General features: G+C 26.8%; 1 protein-coding gene across 2 annotated transcripts in view; it reads right to left on the reverse strand.

Annotated features, from left to right (window-relative positions):
* LOC111676751 (carboxypeptidase D) overlaps positions 1–18,396 on the reverse strand; it is a 40,311-nt gene that overhangs the window by 15,597 nt on the left and 6,318 nt on the right. Inside the window, exons 1-4 of one of the 2 annotated variants that reach the window (XM_023437727.2) lie at positions 13,056–14,285; positions 4,170–4,405; positions 2,622–3,101; positions 2,334–2,434 (exon numbers count right to left, since the gene is read on the reverse strand). In XM_023437727.2, the coding sequence (XP_023293495.2) occupies positions 2,334–2,434; positions 2,622–3,101; positions 4,170–4,405; positions 13,056–13,607 (1,369 nt within the window). In that variant the 5' untranslated portion in view covers positions 13,608–14,285. Of the gene's footprint in view, positions 1–2,333; positions 2,435–2,621; positions 3,102–4,169; positions 4,406–13,055; positions 14,286–18,396 lie in introns of those variants that run through there. The other variant, XM_023437728.2, reaches the window with a different exon arrangement.

Consider the following 18,396-nt stretch of genomic DNA (forward strand, 5'->3'; position numbering starts at 1 on the left):
ATGGCATTATAACGTATTAAAACTCATTATAATGGCATTATAATGTATTATAACCCATTATAATGGCATTATAATGTATAATAACCCATTATAATGGCATTATAATGTATTAAAACCCATTATAATGGTATTATAATGTATTAAAACTCATTATAATGGCATTATAATGTATTATAACCAATTATAATGGCATTATAATGTATTATAACCCATTATAATGGCATTATAATGTATTATAACCCATTATAATGGCATTATAACGTATTATAACCCATTATAATGGCATTATAATGTATTAAAACTCATTATAATGGCCTTATAATGTATTATAACCCATTATAATAGCGTTATAATGTATTACAACCCACTATAATCATATTATAATATATTATACCCCATTATAATGGCATTATAATGTATTATAACCCATTATAATGACATTATAATGTATTATATCCCATTATAATGGCATTATAATGTATTATAACCCATTATAATGGCATTATAATGTATTAAAACTCATTATAATGGCCTTATAATGTATTATAACCCATTATAACGGCGTTATAATGTATTACAACCCATTATAATCATATTATAATATATCATACCCCATTATAATGACATTATAATGTATTATAACCCATTATAATGACATTATAATGTATTATATCCCATTATAATGTATCATAACCCATTATAATCATATTACAATGTATTATATCCCATTATAATGACATTATAATGTATTATAACCCATTATAATGGCATTATAATGTATTAAAACGCATTATAATGACATTATAACGTATTAAAACTCATTATAATGGCATTATAATGTATTAAAACCCATTATAATGGTATTATAATGTATTAAAACTCATTATAATGGCATTATAATGTATTATAACCAATTATAATGGCATTATAATGTATTATAACCCATTATAATGGCATTATAATGTATTATAACCTATTATAATGGCATTATAATGTATTAAAACTCATTATAATGGCCTTATAATGTATTATAATCCATTATAATGGCATTATAATGTATTACAACCCATTATAATGGCATTATAATATATTAAAACCCATTATAATGGCATTATAATGTATTAAAACTCATTATAATGGCATTATAATGTATTATAACCCATTATAATGGCATTATAATGTATTATATCCCATTATAATGGCATTATAATGTGTCATAACCCATTATAATCATATTATAATGTATTGTATCCCATTATAATGGCAATATAATGTATTATAACTCATTATAATGTATTAAAACTCATTATAATGGCATTATAATGTATCATAACCGATTATAATGGCATTATAATGTATTATAACCCATTATAATGGCATTATAATGTATTATATCCCATTATAATGGCATTATAATATATCATAACCCATTATGATCATATTATAATGTATTATATCCCAATATAATGGCATTATAATGTATTATAACCCATTATAATGGCATTATAATGTATCATAACCCATTATAATGGCATTATAATGTTAATAATCTATTATAATGGCATTATAATATGTTAAATCTCATTATAATGGTATTATACTGTAAAAAAATCAATTATAATGTATAATAACCCTTTAAAATCCATTATAAGTACATTATAATGACATTATAATCCATTATAATGACATTCAATTTTCTAAATCTTGTTCATAAACAGTTTAGAGTTTAATATAATGAAAAAAACTCTCTTATAACATTTGTAAAGTTTCTCTTATACGCTAAAGCAAAAGAGAGTTATTTCATTAACTTTTTATTTCTCCAAAGAAATCATTAAAAATCGTAGAAAATGGTTAAACATTTTAAAATATAAACTAAAAACTAAACAAATTTAAATTAAAAAAAATAAAAATGAGATTTATTTTATTCAAATTCTCTCTTAAAACGAGTGAAAAAAACTTCAATATAAAATTTTTGTTATTCTCTTAAGAAAAACAAACATAAGAAAAATCCAAAAAAAGAAATACATGTTAATGTGTATGAAAATATAGTGTTTGTATGTTTGTGTGTGTTAAAAAGTAATTTCCTTAAAAAGGAAAATATCTTTAAAAAACTCAATGTTGATTTGGTAGCATGTTTTGTTTTAGGTTTTCATAAGTATTTTCGCAACATTGATGATGTGTGAGAGTGTGTGTGTGTTTTTTTTGGTTTCATTTAAAATCTATCAACAACAATTAAAAGAAAATTTATAAAATATATATATATATATATAGACTAAAACCACTTTGGATAATTTAATGTCTAAAAAAGTATGGACTATAAAAACTGCTTATACCATCATAGTTGGTCTCAATGGGTGACAAGGTAAAGTCCAAACGTTGAGCCACATTGTTGTCATTTTTAATATGGATTTGTTGTGGTACACTGGCCTGGTAACTGTAATAGAAATATTTTCGATTTTTTTTTTGTTGTTTTGGAAGAGAGAAAAAAAGACAAGATATCAAAAAAAAAACAAAACAAATATATAGTAAATGTAAAACAAGTTTTAAATAAATTATGCAATTTTACACTAAATATTTTTTAATAAATAACAAAAAGAAAAAAAAAAATATAGAAATCCTACCCGAATGCCAATGCTTGTATATTATAGATGCCGGGAGTAAGTAAACGCCAATATTCTCCTCTACGTGTTGTACGTATAGGTTTATCTTCCAAACCGGATACCACAATAGTTGCATCATTTATCGGATAACCATTGACATCTTTAACAACACCTTTAACACCGATATGAGCCAATTTTAAAAGTTTCAAAAGACTACGTTTATTGCGTTGCCATTCGGCTGGCAATGTATTGGCCGATGGATATTTACAACATGACAGCTCAATGGTTAATTCAAAACAATTACTAAATGCATAATTGAAATCTTGCATGCCACCGTTTAGCTCATACCAATGAGCACCATTTGTTATGCCATTCGAAAATGTGTCATTGCAATTGTTGCCCTTGCGCATAATGAGATTGTTGTCGGCGTACGTGTGAGCCATGAGTTTGAAGACGCGATCGTCGGGTGTCAAACTTTCCTCACAGCATTCATGATGGGCACTGATGGTAAATAATAAGTGAGGGATTTTTTTTTTTGGTTTTGGTTTTGGTATTGGTTGAAGGTTTTTTTTAATATTTTTTTGCAGATTTAATAATTTTTTTTAAACGAAAAACTTGTGGATTAATTATAATTGTATTATAATATATCAAAAGCCATTATAATGGAATAATTAAGAGTTATAAACGATTATAATGTTATTATAATCCATTATAATGTTTTATAGTCCATTATAATACAATTTTATTACATTTAAACCCATTATAATGACATTATAATGTATTAAAATCCATTATAATTGTATTATAATGTCTTATAATCCATTTCAATGCATTATAATACAATTATAATGCATTATAATGTGTTATAATCCATTATAATTGTATTATAATGTCTTATAATCTATTTTAAAGCATTATAATGCCATTATAATACATTATAATGTGTTATAATCCATTATAATTGTATTATAATGGTATTATAATGTGTTATAATCGATTATAATACAATTTTATTACATTTAAACCCATTATAATGACATTATAATGTATTGAAATCCATTATAATTCCATGCATTATTTCCATGCATTATAATACAATTATAATGCATTATAATGTGTTATAATACATTATAATTGTATTATAATGTGTTATAATCCATTATAATTGTATTATAATGTGTTATAATCCATTATAATTGTATTATAATGTGTTATAATCTGTTATAAACCATTATAATGCAATTATAATACATTATAATGTGTTATAATCCATTATAATTGTATTATAATGTGTTATAATCCATTATATTTGTAGTATAATGTGTTATAATCCATTATAATATAATGTGTTATAATCCATTATAATTGTATTATAATGTCTTATAATCCATTAAAATAGCATTATAACGTTTTAAACCCCATTATAATCTATTATAAATCATTTTATTTGTCCATAGATTACGAACTTTCGACAAGTTTTTTTTTTTCCCACAAGTTTTCGTTTAATTTTTCTCTTCTTTCTCAAATTTATTAATAAATAATTAAAATTTTCAAACAACAAAAACTTACATGGAATTATCATAAGGATAACTGGCCACTATAGCACCACCATGAAAATTAGCAGACAAAACAAATGGTTTATTTAAAATCCATTCAATAAGAGCAGCCGTTTCGGGTTGTCTTGTTTGAGCGCGTAATTGAATTTGTTGTTGGGTTTCTAAACGATCGGGAAAATCACGATTTAAATCAACACCGGCAGCATTAGTGCGGCCAATATAATGAGGTAAAGATTCACAATTGCCTTCCTGGAAAGGGAAAGAAAAGAAAACAACATAAATTAAAGAAAAGTTAGAAAAAAAAATTAATTTAATTTAAAAAAATTTAAGTGATTCTTAATAAAGTTGTTGCACTACTTATGATAAATGTATATTAAGCGTCAATTGCACTTAAAGACAAAATTTAATAATTTTTAAAATTATTATTATTTTACAATAAGGGGGTTATATTCAGCACTTTATATAAACAGCACTTTATTTTATAAAAGGTTTATAAAACAAAATTTCCAAACGAAATTTGCTTTGTAAATCGTTTATAAAATAAAAATTTGTTTATGAATATGAGAAATTCCAAAAAAGTTGTCAAATTAAAAAAAATATATATAAATAATTTTAGAAATAGTTGCTGAATCTAATTAAGATAATATATACCATCATTATGCTCTCCACTGTAGTATTTCTTGTTCAAAAATTTCATTTGGTTTTTACGATAATTAAAACGGTTACACAAATTTTAATTCCTCCTACAAAAAAAAAAAACCAACAACTTGCTAACAAATTATGCATAAAAATTAGCATAACGGCCTTTTGTTTCAAAACCCCCCCCCCCCCCCCCCAAAAAAAAAAAAAAACTGGCAAATTTACTATAACTTTATATTTTTCTTTTCTGCTATTTGCTTAGGCTTTTCAAAAAATCAATAATTACAAAAATAAACAAAAAAAATTTCTTTAGTATTTTTTTTCTATTGAATTTTAAAATAGCAATTGATTGATTGGCAGCAATAATTTATTACAGATAAATACAATTACGACTATTGCATTACAAAATCTTTTAAGTACAAACAACAGGGTATAAATTGAAATTTGTATAAATAGATTTTAAGCTTTGAAAAAAAAAAAAAAAAAACTAAAAACAAATATTTCAATTAGATTTTGGGCTGTAGAAGCAAACATGTTTTGCGGCTTTAAAGGCGGAAAACGAAACATAGAAAACAGCATGAATTTATTTTGTAAACAAAAGCAAATAACTACTACAAATGGTAACCAAAAAAAAAAATTCTAGAGATGGAAAAATAGTAACAATATTCTATAGAAAATTTTACTTAAATGAAGGATTTTCGTTAAAATACTGGAAATATTGAAAAATTTTTTATAGAAAATTTTACTTAAATGAAAGATTTGCATTAAAATACTATTATAAGGTATTAACAACTATTATAACTGTATTATAATCTGTAATAATTCATTATAATCCATTATAATGTGTCATAATCCATTATAATTGTATTATAATGTGTAATAATCTATTATAATGACATTATAATGTGTAATAATCCATTATAATGACATTATAATGTGTAATGATCCATTAAAATGACATTATAATGTGTTATAATCCATTATAATGGCATTATAATGTGTTATAATCTATTGTAATGACATTATAATGTGTTATAATCCATTATAATGTGTTATTATCTATTATAATGGCATTACAATATGTTATTATCCATTATAATGGCAATATAATGTGTTATAATCCATTATAATGGCATTATAATGTGTTATAATCCATTATAATGGCATTATAATGTTTTATAATCCATTATAATGACATTATAATGTGTTATGATCCATTAAAATGACATTATAATGTGTTATAATCTATTATAATGACATTATAATGTGTTATAATCTATTGTAATGACATTATAATGTGTTATAATCCATTATAATGTCATTATAATATAAAACGGTTCATTATAATGTTTTATAATGCCTTTAAATCCTTTAGAATATCATTATAATGTGTTATAATCCATTATAATGACGTTATAATGTGTTATAATCCATTATAATAAAATTATAATGCGTGTTAATCCATTATAATGACATTATAATTAATTATAAAGCAAATCTTCTATATTACTAGTAACTCATTATGAAGTCGTTATAGTGTCTTAAATTCCATTATAATGCTTTTATCTATTTAAATCTATAAAAATTATTGAAACAGAAAAAAACTATTAAAAGAAAGTTTATTCTCATGAATTTTTCCATCTCTGTTAAAAAATATAACTAAAAACAGCCAGAATGTATGTAAGTGTGTGTGTGTGATAGATAGAGAGAGAGAGATTGTACTTAAACAAAGAGTGAGTTAATGTTTCATAAAGTTAGAATTAAAATAAAAAAAAACGAACAATAAAAATGAAAATTTTTATAACATTATAATTTATATAGAAAAAATAACATAATAAATAAATGACAATATGTTCTGAAAGAATGTGTTAGTATTAGAGCTAAATTATTATGATTGTCATCTACACTTGAGTAAATAACGGTATTAGGAGTACTCACTTTAGGATAGAATTGAAAAAAAGAAGTAAAAATTAAACAAATTAAAAGCCGTCATACACAGTTGTCAGATCTTACAATGTTGTCAGTAAAATCTTCAGAAAATGTCTAATAAATGTCTGAACTTAAAATTTTTTCTTTTGCAACATTGTCAAATAAAGCATTAACGAAAATATTACAAGACAAAATTTCTGAGTTGACAGTATTATTAGACATTTTCTGTACTTTTTTATTGCCAATGTTGTAAGATCTTCTAACTGTGTATACTTAGCATAACAGACATTTCAGAAATGCTAACGTTGAAAGAACAAAAATATTGTAAATACAAAAGGATTTAAAACGTTTAAAGACAAAAGACAGTTAAAAGGTAAAAAATTGTAAAAAAAAACTATTAAGAAGACTTTATAACAATTCGAAAAATTGTTTCAATTAAAATTTTTTCAATTTAATTACCACTAACCACGAACACCTTTATTATTCTAATTTTTTTTATATATTTTTTTATTATTCCGCTTGTAAATATTTTAATCATAAAAATCTGTGATCAAATAAATGTATTTAAGTTTTTTTTTTCTAGAATTATTAGCAATATATTGTTTTTTTATAAAATACTTATAAATACCAAACAACAAACTGCGTTTTTTGTTTACATACCATAAATTTTTAATAATCATGAATGAATTGTAAACACTAGAGAATTGAGAAAAAAACTAGAAAAACTACATATTTAATTATATTTAAAAAAATAACATTAACCATATAGGGAATTAAACCAAATTGAAGTAAAAACAAGTAAGAAGTTATAGTTGGGCGAGGCTGACCATATAATACCCTAAACCCTGTATACGAATAAAATGTAATATAGTTTTCATAATAAAGCATTTAAGTTAAATAGCACCTTGCCTCAGATATACATAAGTCATTCATTGTTTAATAAAACTTTAGATATTTATGTAAAATTTTGATGGGGGCTTTTTATATTATAAAGTTCATCAGGGTCATCAAGACTAGTATGGAACTTGGTTTCTGCAGCTTTTTGTCTAGGTATGTATGAACTTAAAAGCCCTATTTAGCGGGTTCAGTTGTATGGGGCCTAGGCGAAATAATGGACCGATGTTAACTGTTTTCAATAGGCTTCGTCTACAGTACCTTAAAAGATCATGTGCCAAATTTCATTGCATTATCTCCAAAATTGCGACCTGTAGTTTGATTACAAGGTTTACAAGCCCTATTCAGTTGTATGGGGCCTAGGCGAAATAATGGACCGATGTCAATAGGCTTCGTCTACAGTACCTTGAAAGATCATGTGCCAAATTTCATTGCATTATCTCCAAAATTACGATCTGTAGTTTGATTACAAGGTTTACAGGCTCTATAGGGGGGTTCAGTTGTATGGGGGCTAGGTGTAATAATGGACCGATGTTAACTGTTTTCAATAGGCTTCATATACAGTACCATAAAAGATCATGTGCCAAATTTCATTGCATTATCTCCAAAATTGCGATCTGTAGTTTGATTACAAGGTTTACAGGCTCTATTGGGGGGTTCAGTTGTATGGGGGCTAGGTGAAATAATTTACCTATGTAAACTATATTCAATAGGCTTCGTCTACATAACCTTAAAAGATCATTATCTCCAAATTGCGACCTGTAGTTTGATTACAAGGTTTACAAGCCCTATTCGGGTGTACAGTTGTATTAGAGCCAGGTGAAATAATGGACCGATCTTAACCATTTTCAATAGGGTGCGTCCCAGAGGCAATAGAATATCATGTACCAAATTTCATTGAATTAACTTCAAAATTGCGACCTGTAGTTTGATTACAAGGTTTACATGGACGGACAGACAGACAGACAGACGGACATAGCTAAATAGATTTAGAAAATGATTCTGTGCCGATTGGTATACTTTAAGGTGAGTAAAGGACCAATATTATTGCGCGTTACAAACATCAGCACAAACCCAATATACCCTCCCCACTAAAGTGGTGTAGGGTATAAAAAATAGTTCAATGCTCTTTTAGTTACAAAATTTTAAAGCTTAAGAAACTTAAAATTTGAAAATTTTTAATTAAAGGGAGAAAAACATACATAATTTGTTTAAGACAACCAAATGTTTTGGTTTAATGCTAACAAAAGTTCAATACTCCCACTTATTAATTGAGCTTTTAATATTTAATTAAAAATTTATAATATTTTGCAAGGTATTTACTTTTTTTGGATTAAATGGTTTGTACAGTAGCTAATGAATAATTTTGAAATTTGTTAAACAAATGTTAATAAAAAGTTTCCTCTTGAAATTAGAGCATCACAGCTCTTTCTATAAATGGCAAAATTGCAGGAAATTTTTTCTATTTATCGTTTAAAGGCTTCCACTTAATCATTATTATAGTATGCAAATTCATTATAATGTTGAACAATTCATTGTAATGATCAGGGCAAGGATTTCTATGTAAATGCATGTCTGTAGTTACTCAGCAAGCATTTGAAAAAGATTATTGGATAATTAATCGGTAAACTGAGTGATTTTTGACTAATTTTAATGGCCTAAAAATGATTAATAAGTTGAGGGCTTAAAAAATGACTCGAAAATGATACCAATATATGATTGAAAACTGAATATTTGAAAAACAATAATAAAATATATAGCAATCATAAATTGATCATTCTGGTGTTCAAAATATGATGGTTTTAAGAACAAAAATTTTGGGGTCATATTTCAAGACGTTGGAAGATCTAAAATTGTTCCTTATGTAATTGTTTTTGTTTGTAATGAAATAGCAATATATACACTTAAAAATTATTGAAAAACGATTTAAGAATATCTCGAAACTGATTAGAAATAGGGCTCAGAAAAGACTCTTTTGGAAGAGTCTTTTCTGTAATATTGTATGGCCTAAAATGAGTTGATATACTACTCATTTCGTTTATAAAATTAAATGTATAGGTATTTTAAATTTAAGTCGATTTTCTATCAAGGAAAGTCGAAGTCGACTATTTTGTTCCAAAAAAGTCGATAACTTGACTATCGTTTATGGAAAAAGTCGAAAAGCGGAAAACAGTAAAAAAGTCGAAAAAGGTCGAAACTATTTTGTTCCAAAAAAGTTGATAACTAGACTATCGTTTATGAAAAAAGTCGAAAAGTCGATTTTCTAAATAAAAGTCGAAAAAAGTCGAAAAGCAGAAAACAGTAAAAAAGTCGAAAAAGTCGAAAAAGTCGAAACACTATTTTGTTCCAAAAAAGTCGATAACTTAACTATCGTTTATAAAAAAGTCGACTTTGCAAATAAAAGTCAAAATGCGGAAAACAGTAAAAAAGTCGAAAAATGTCGAAAAGCCGAAAAAGTCAAAAAACTCGAAAAGTCGTAAAAAGTCGGAAAATGTCAAAAACTCAAAAATAGTAGAAAAAAGTCAAAAATAGTCGAAAATTAAAAAAAAAAAGTTTAAAAGCAGCCAAAAACTCTAACATAGTCGGAAAAACTCGAAAAAAGTTAAAATAGTCGAAAATAGTAAAAAAGTCGAAAAGTCAAAAAAGTCGAAAAGTCAAAAAAAGTCGAAAAGCCGGATTTCGTAAGATTCTTTATGATTTGTTTATAAAAGCCTTAAAAAATCCCCCAAAAAGTAAAAAAAATCAAAAATTTATCAATGTCACCTAAAACAAAATAAATTCATAAACATGTGATCAAATTGTCTAAACAATTAAAAATTTTGTTAGTTTTTTTTTCACTGCTGCTGCCGTTAAAAATAATTTGGTTTATTTCAAAAAGGCACGCTTTAAGCATTTTAAACATTTCCCTCTATAACAAAAAAAAATCGAACAAAAAACAAATTGTCAAAAAAAAAAAATAAATAAAATAGACAATAAACTAATAAATAATTTCGCCATTTAACACTGCCGGAGCCAACGTACTCGCACACACTTTGGCCTTAGCAAAAAAAAAAAACAAACTAACTAACTAATAGCTAGTAAACTTTAGACTAAAGCGTCTAAATAATTTAAACATTTAAGTGCATTTAGTGTGTGTTAATTTAAGTTAAATCGAAAAAAACTTAATAAAAGCATTTTATCAAACAGAAAAATCATAAGAAATATCCAAAAAAACGTATAAAAAATATTATTAAAATTAAATCTAAAAATGCCAACATGTCTTCAACATAGAATTTAACACAGCCATGGATTAGAAACGTGAATTGTTCTCAGTTTTTTTTTAGAAAATTTAAATTAACGGAAATTTGTGAAAAATTAAAGCGAGTTAATTCTTTCAGTGTATTTATTAATTTACACTCAAAAGAAAGTTAGCCTCAGTTTAGTTAAGATCTGGAGAAAGGTTTATTTTAGAACAAATATTTATTGCAAGATCACAATGGATCATATAGTCAAGTCTCAAACCTCAGTGAAAGTTTACTTTCACAAAGTACCAAAATTACCATTCCCTTTTTATCTCAAAAAACTCTTGCAAATGAGTAGTCAAGATTCCGCCATTTTTTGTTGAAATATACCTTCAGTTAACTGCGCCTGATAACCAAAATCCTCTCAATGATTTGAGACTTAACTAAATGTTCTATAGTGTATTTGCTAATCTTCTTTAAAAGCATACGCTTGAGCAGCAGAATTACCGAATTTAATTTTTATCTAAGAAGCTTTTTAGAATTAGACAATGATCGTTTAAGCAGCAGAATTGCTGAATTTTTAGAATCAGACAATGATCGTTTGAGCTGAATTGCTGAATTTTATGTTCATTTAAGAAGCTTTTCAGAATCAGACAATGATCAGATCTCATGCTGGATTGAGTAAAGCTTTTAGTTACATCTAAAAAAGCTACAGAATAACTTAGGGGGAAGATGGCAAAGTTTTTTTTTCCCTTGTGATTAAGTTGCATCCAAAACTGAACACCAATGTTCAAGTTTCATCTAATTTATGTTATTAAGTAAAACGGCATCTAGTGCTGATGATAAAAGTTATCTGGTTAATTTTCATCTAAGAAGCTTTCTTTATATTTAAGCTTGTATTTGACTACATGTAACTTTCTCGAAAGCTTTATCTGAGAAGCTCTTTTTTTAAAGAGCACACATTAGTATGGAACTAAGTTCGATTCAAAATTTAACACTTGTGTTTCAAAATCCAGCTAGTTAATGTCAATAAGCTTAAAGCTTAATAGGAAAAGCTTTTAGGATATATAATGCTGATTATAAAAGTTATCAGGGTAAACTTAATGTAAGAACATTTTCCCCATTACATCTTTTATGCATGAGAAAGCTTTATATGAAAAACTCATTTTTTAAATCGAGCGCACATTTGTATGGAACTAAGTTCGATCTAAAATATAACACTCATGTTTTAAAATACAGCTAATCAATGTCTTTAAACTTTAAGCTTTAAAAATTGTTTAGGAAATCTAGTAAACTTTAAGTGTAAAGCTTTTTTACTATGCAACGCAACAATGCTAGGCAATATGGCGATTGTTTCCGAAACGAATTTCTCTGAATGTTGAGAAATTATGGGGACAACGAATCGAATTTGTAGAAATGATTCGTGTTTTTGGAAATTTTATAAATGTAAACTTTATTTCATCATATTCTTGTTAAAACTTTATGTAAAAAAGCTTTTTTATTAACTATACTTGCTGTTGAACGTTTAACGTTTGTAATAAAGTTGTAATAAAAAACTAAATAACCGAATTGTTTAACACAAGAGAATACTTTAGTTACCACAACACAAAACTGTTTATAGTCAAAAGATTCCTATGTTTTAAGGCGAGTTAATATAGTTTGAACTTTTGTTAAATTTTGTTTTAATTGCTTAAATAAATTTGTATGTTTTTTTTTTTTTTTTGGTCACCATAAATAAAAACTTTAGTTAACACAAGTAAAGCATTGAATTGGCAAAAGTTTTCATTGTTTTCGAAACTGTTTCTTTGCTATATGTTAACAAAGTTTTAAATATTAATTACAACATGAATATTTAAATTTGACAGGCTTCTTGTATTACACAAAAGAAAAAAACTGTTGAATGTAATTTTGAAACACTAAAAACTATGCCTTTCTCTTTCACTCTTTGTTAATCACAAAAAAAAACTTGTTGATTTCTCATTTTTTCACAGAAATTCGGTCACTTCATGGTGTTTTTTTTTTAGCGATACACACATAATTTTTTTCTCGGGGATTTTTTTAGGCCTAATGTGAACTTTTTTATTGTATTTAACAGATGTCAAAACTATTATCAGTATTCTAATAAAACTTATCGCATTTTATCTAACAAACAGGAAAACAAAAACACCCACTCATTTTACAAAGAAAAAAACACAAAAAATAAGTTACGAAATTACCTGAGAACGTTCAAAACCATCAGGATTCATAGTGGGCATTAGATAAATATCGGTGCTATTTATAAGTTGAGCCACCTCTAAATTACTGTGATAATTATACAATAAATATTGTGCCAAATAGATTAACAGCTGTCGTCCTATAGTCTCATCACCATGCATATTACCCACATACTTAACCATGGGTGTTAAGAGGCCACGTTGACGCATATTTTGACCTATTTGCAAGACAATCAAAGGACGTCCCTCTAACGAACGACCAATTGTCTCGACACGGGCATTATCGGGGAATTGTTTGCTAAGGCGTGCAAATGTATCCTCTAAATCGTGTTGTGTTGAATAGTAGGGACGTTGTAGGAAACTTTCATCTTCTTTAATAATATAACCTTGACATAAACTTGGTGTACAGACAACTATGAGGGTAATGAAGCAGCAGCATAATGCAAATATTAAAGATTTTTGCTGTTGCTTTTGTTGTTTAAGCTTTCTTGGTGTTAGTGCTTGTGCTTGTGGGTGTTTCAACGACGTTGTATACGTCGTATTGAATGTCAACATATTGCTGAACAATGTCTTGGCTCCCTTGTTTGGCTGTGGGTTTTACTTTTTGCTGCTTTTTTTTTGGTCTGTTCCTTTAATAATATTGAGCTGAGAAGGTTTTCTAAAATTGATGTACTTCCTTGCTTGTCCCTTTCTTTTCCCATTAGTTGCTTAGGTTGTTAATAATGTTGTTATTGATATTCTCGTAGGTGTCTATGAATTTGTTTTATTTTTTTCTTATAAATCCTTTGGGAATTGTGCGTTTACACTAACAAATCTTTGGTATACTAAAACAAAATGCTTTTCTTCTGTAAATAAGAGTCTGATAGTGGTTGATTTTTTTTAAATCTTCTTATTTTTTTGAATGTATTTGACCGTGCTCCACTTTTTTCTATTGTGCTATTTGTTCCTGCTTTCAAGTATTAATTAACACTTAAGTTAGTACATTAATGTTAATTATTAAATGAAAATCACGTATTCTTTTTTTGAAGAAAAAAAATTTTTGTTTAAAATTCTTTTTTAAACATTTTTTTTCTGTTGTACTCCCTGCTTAAAGTTCTTTCCACTTGTCCGTTGAAGAGTTTGACTCTTAATCCAAGTATTTTGTTGTAGTATTGATTTTTGTTGTTAGTACGTTGCTTTCCGTGCTCATCCAGTGGTGCTTGCTTCTCTTTACGATAAGTACAAAAGACTAACTGAAACAATTTGCTGCTTTATAAATACGTGATATATTGTTTTATAAATAAATAATTCACAAACTGTTTGTGAGTTTGTACGTCAACGACGACGACAACAACGAGCATACAATTCCAATAACAACAACAACTAAAAAAGTGGTGCAAGCGCATGTAAAATGAGTTTTGGTATCGCTTAGATTTTTTCTATTTTTATTTTTTTGCGAGAGATTAGAAGTCAGTTGTATAAAGCTGGAGAGGTTTTGAGTTAGAGTATTATGTTGTTGGGTTTTTTTTTACAAATTAAGGGTAATTTTTTGTGTGTGTAATCGAGGGTTGTTAGAGAAGTTTAAACGACAATGGAATAAAAGCAAATAGTGGTTGAAACTCTCCTACAACCACCTTTATACTCGCTAATAAACAAAATCATATTTTTAACAATAAACAAGATCATCATAATCTTGTCTATGAACTAGATCGTAGTCTTGCATCTAGACAAGATCAAAATCATAGTCTATAAACATGATCGTGTTTATATCCCTAAACACGATCGGAATCTTGTCCATAGATAAGATCATAGTCGCACATTAAAACATTTAAAAGTTTTCTTGATATATCTGATGGTTGACTTTCCTAGACATAGATCTCTGACTTATCTATAGAAAAGATCATATAGAAAATATCGTAACACAGACAAATGTATATATACTCTTCAGTTAAGTCAAAATTGTGGTTTTCTCTACACACCAGATCATGGTCATATCCATAGACACGATCAAAAACTTGTGCTTAAACAAGATCATAGTCGTATGTCCAAACAAGATCAAAATTTGTTTAATATATTAGATAATATGTAGTATTTACTAAAGATCAATCGAAGACTTGTCTATATACTAGATCTTATAGACAAGAACGTAGTATAGACAAGATCATACTTTTATTTCTAATTTAGTTTATCCCATATGGGAGATCATGGTCTTAACCATGGATATGATCAGGATCTTGTTTATAGATAAGATCAGGTTTTCATTTCACAAAATCGAACGAAGTCTTACCGATATCTATTATATATTATATTCTATAGACTAGCCCATACTCCAGTAAATAAACTAGCCTATACTATAGTCTCTAGACTAGCCTATACTCTAGTCTCTAGACTAGTCTATACTCTAGTCTATAGACTAGTCCATACTCTAGTCTATAGACTATTCCATACTCTAGTCTATAATCTAGTATAAACTCTAGCCTATAGACTAGTCTATACTCTAACCTATAGACTATTCTACAGACTCTATTCTAGACTAGTGTATACTCTAGTCTATAAACTAGTCTATACTTTATCTAAAGACTAGACTATGTTTTATCTAAAGACTAGTCTATAATCTAGTTTAAAGTCTAGTCTATACTCTAGTCTAAAAACTAGTCTATACTCTAGTCTATACTCTAACCTATAGACAAGTCTATAGTTTAGGCTGTAAACTAGTCTATACTCTAGGCTGTAGACAAGTATATACTCTAGTCTATAGACTAGTCTATACTCCAGGCAGTAGACTAGTCTATACTCTAGGCTGTAGACTAGTCTATACTCTAGTCTATAGACTAGTCTATACTCTAGTCTATAGACTAGTCTACACTCTAGTCTATACACTTGTCTATAATCTAGAATATATACTAGTCTACAGACTAGTCTATACTCTAGTCTTTAGACTAGTCTGTACTCTAGTCTTTACACTAGTCTATACTCTAGTCTGTATGTTTGTCTATACTCTAGTCAACAGACTACTCTATACTCTAGTCTACAGGCTACTCTATACTGTAGTCTACAGACTAGTCTGTAGAGCAGCTTATAGACAAATGGCTAGTGATTATTGGCTTAAAACTTTTTAAAACCACCTACCTATTTATTTACTTAAAAACTCTCCCTACTTTTTTCATTTTGCACAAACTCTCTTTATATTTGTGAGTTAGTTTTTTTTCAAAAAAAATACAAAAAACTCTCTGTTTACATTCTCTCAATAATCGATTTTTTGCTGTTGTTGTTACTTTGTTTATAAATTTTGTTGTTTTTGTGTTTACTAGTAACAAGATAAATATTGTTATAGGTTTACTAAGCAAAATATTTGCAAATAGCACAAACTACTAAAACGAGTTTTGAACTCTTGATGTTTTATTAAAAAAAAACTTTTGCTCTCTTTTTCTACTTTTATTTAAGTTATAAATATTTGAGTGCAAAAAGCTTATCAATAACTTTTTTTGTGTTTTGTATTTAAACACTATTATCACAACAAGTAATCAATGAAAGGGCAGAGTTTTCAAGCAAAATAAACTAGATTATTATTTTATTTAACAAAAAAAAAATAGTAATAATATTGATAACATACTTATAAATTTAGTTAAAACTAAATAATTAGCAAATGAGCTAAATAATAACAAGAATGTTGTCTTGTTTTCAGTGTTTTCTTTACATGTTAACAAGTGTTGGGGTAAGTAGGACTTTTCATTAGAGAGACGGCGTGAAAAGCTTTTGTTTAGTTTTAGTGTGTCAGAATTTGAGTAGTTAAAAGTTAACAAAGCTTTAATTTAAACACTAAGCTCATATATCTTTTTGTTTTTTTTTTAAGACAAAACAAAAGAAACAATGTAATTAATGTTTAGTTGTTGATGTTGTTGCAAATATTTATTTTGTTGCACATGTATGTACGTCGTACTCTTAGTGGATTTATTTGATTACATTGCTTCACATTACTAACGAAAGAATTTGTAAATTGTAAACAAAAACTATTGTTTATAGGTTAAAGGTGAATTTATGAGCACACTGCTGTTGTAAAAAAAGAGAATGTTTGTACTAATAGTTGTTTGTGGTAATAAAGTAACTTGTTGTGTGTAATAAAATTACAATTTTTTGTGGAAAATTATTGTAAAAGGAAAACTGTTGCTCACTTTTTTATCATTTAGACGCTTTAAAGAAAACTTTCAAAATTATTTTTTTCAAAATTATTTTTGCACTATTTTGCAAAAAGTACTTTTTGAAAATTTCCCTTTTAAGTAGAAAATTACTTGTTTTTTTCAAAAAGTAACAATATTAAAGAAAAGTACATTTTAACAAAAAACTACAAAAACTAAATGAAAAGGACAATGAGACAGACGAGACAAATTTAATACATATTTTAAAAAATAAATAAAAAGTACCAAATTTTAAAAAAGTACTTTTTAAGTAAAAGCTCCTAAATTTAATTAAAAATATAAAACAACTCAATTTTTTTAAATTTTAACAAATTTTTGTTAATTACCCTCTTTATAAAAATCATTGCTCTTAGAAAGAAAAAATACCCCCCCCCCCTTCACACAACTAGAGATAAAAACGTGTGTATAAATTTTTTTATAGTCATGCTGGGTTTTTTTGTTGAGATTTTTTTTTCATAATAAATTTGTCACCATTTACAAATGCAAGTACCTACATACAATCAATCACAGAGACTTTAATGAAATTATAAACAAATTGTGTAAATTAAATCAAATTTCAATTGAATTAAAAAAATTTTAATATATTTTGTTGTATGACACTAATCACAACACTCAAACGTGTTTGTTTAATAGCAAAATAATTAAAAAAAATTAAATTAAAATAATTGTGAAATTATTAAAAAAAACTAGTTTTTATTAGAATAATAATTTTACTATAAAAACTCATTTAATTAAATTTTAAATAAAATATTAAACCAAAATTTTGAATAAGAACACGATGACAGTATTCTACAGGAAAGACTACGATTGTATTTAATAGAACAGACTACTACTATATTTTAGTATAGTAGTCTTTAGTCTATAGACTAGTCTTTAGTCTAGTCCAGTCTGTGGTCCAATTTCATCTATAGTCAAGTCTAGTCTAGTCTATTGTCTAATCTAAAGTCTATAGTCTGGTCTATAGTTTAGTCTATAGTCAGAATACAGAATAGTCCTTAGTCTAGTCTATTGTCTAGACTTTAGTCTAGTCAAGTCTAGATCTATTTCAGTTCTAGTTCAGGTCTAGTTCTGTTCTAGTTCAGTTCTAGTTCAGTTCTAGTTCACTTCTAGTTCAGTTCTAGTTCAGTTCTAGTTCAGTTCTAGTTCAGTTCTAGTTCAGTTCTAGTTCA

Source organism: Lucilia cuprina, chromosome 3, assembly GCF_022045245.1.
Source record: "Lucilia cuprina isolate Lc7/37 chromosome 3, ASM2204524v1, whole genome shotgun sequence".
Lineage (NCBI taxonomy): Eukaryota > Metazoa > Arthropoda > Insecta > Diptera > Calliphoridae > Lucilia > Lucilia cuprina.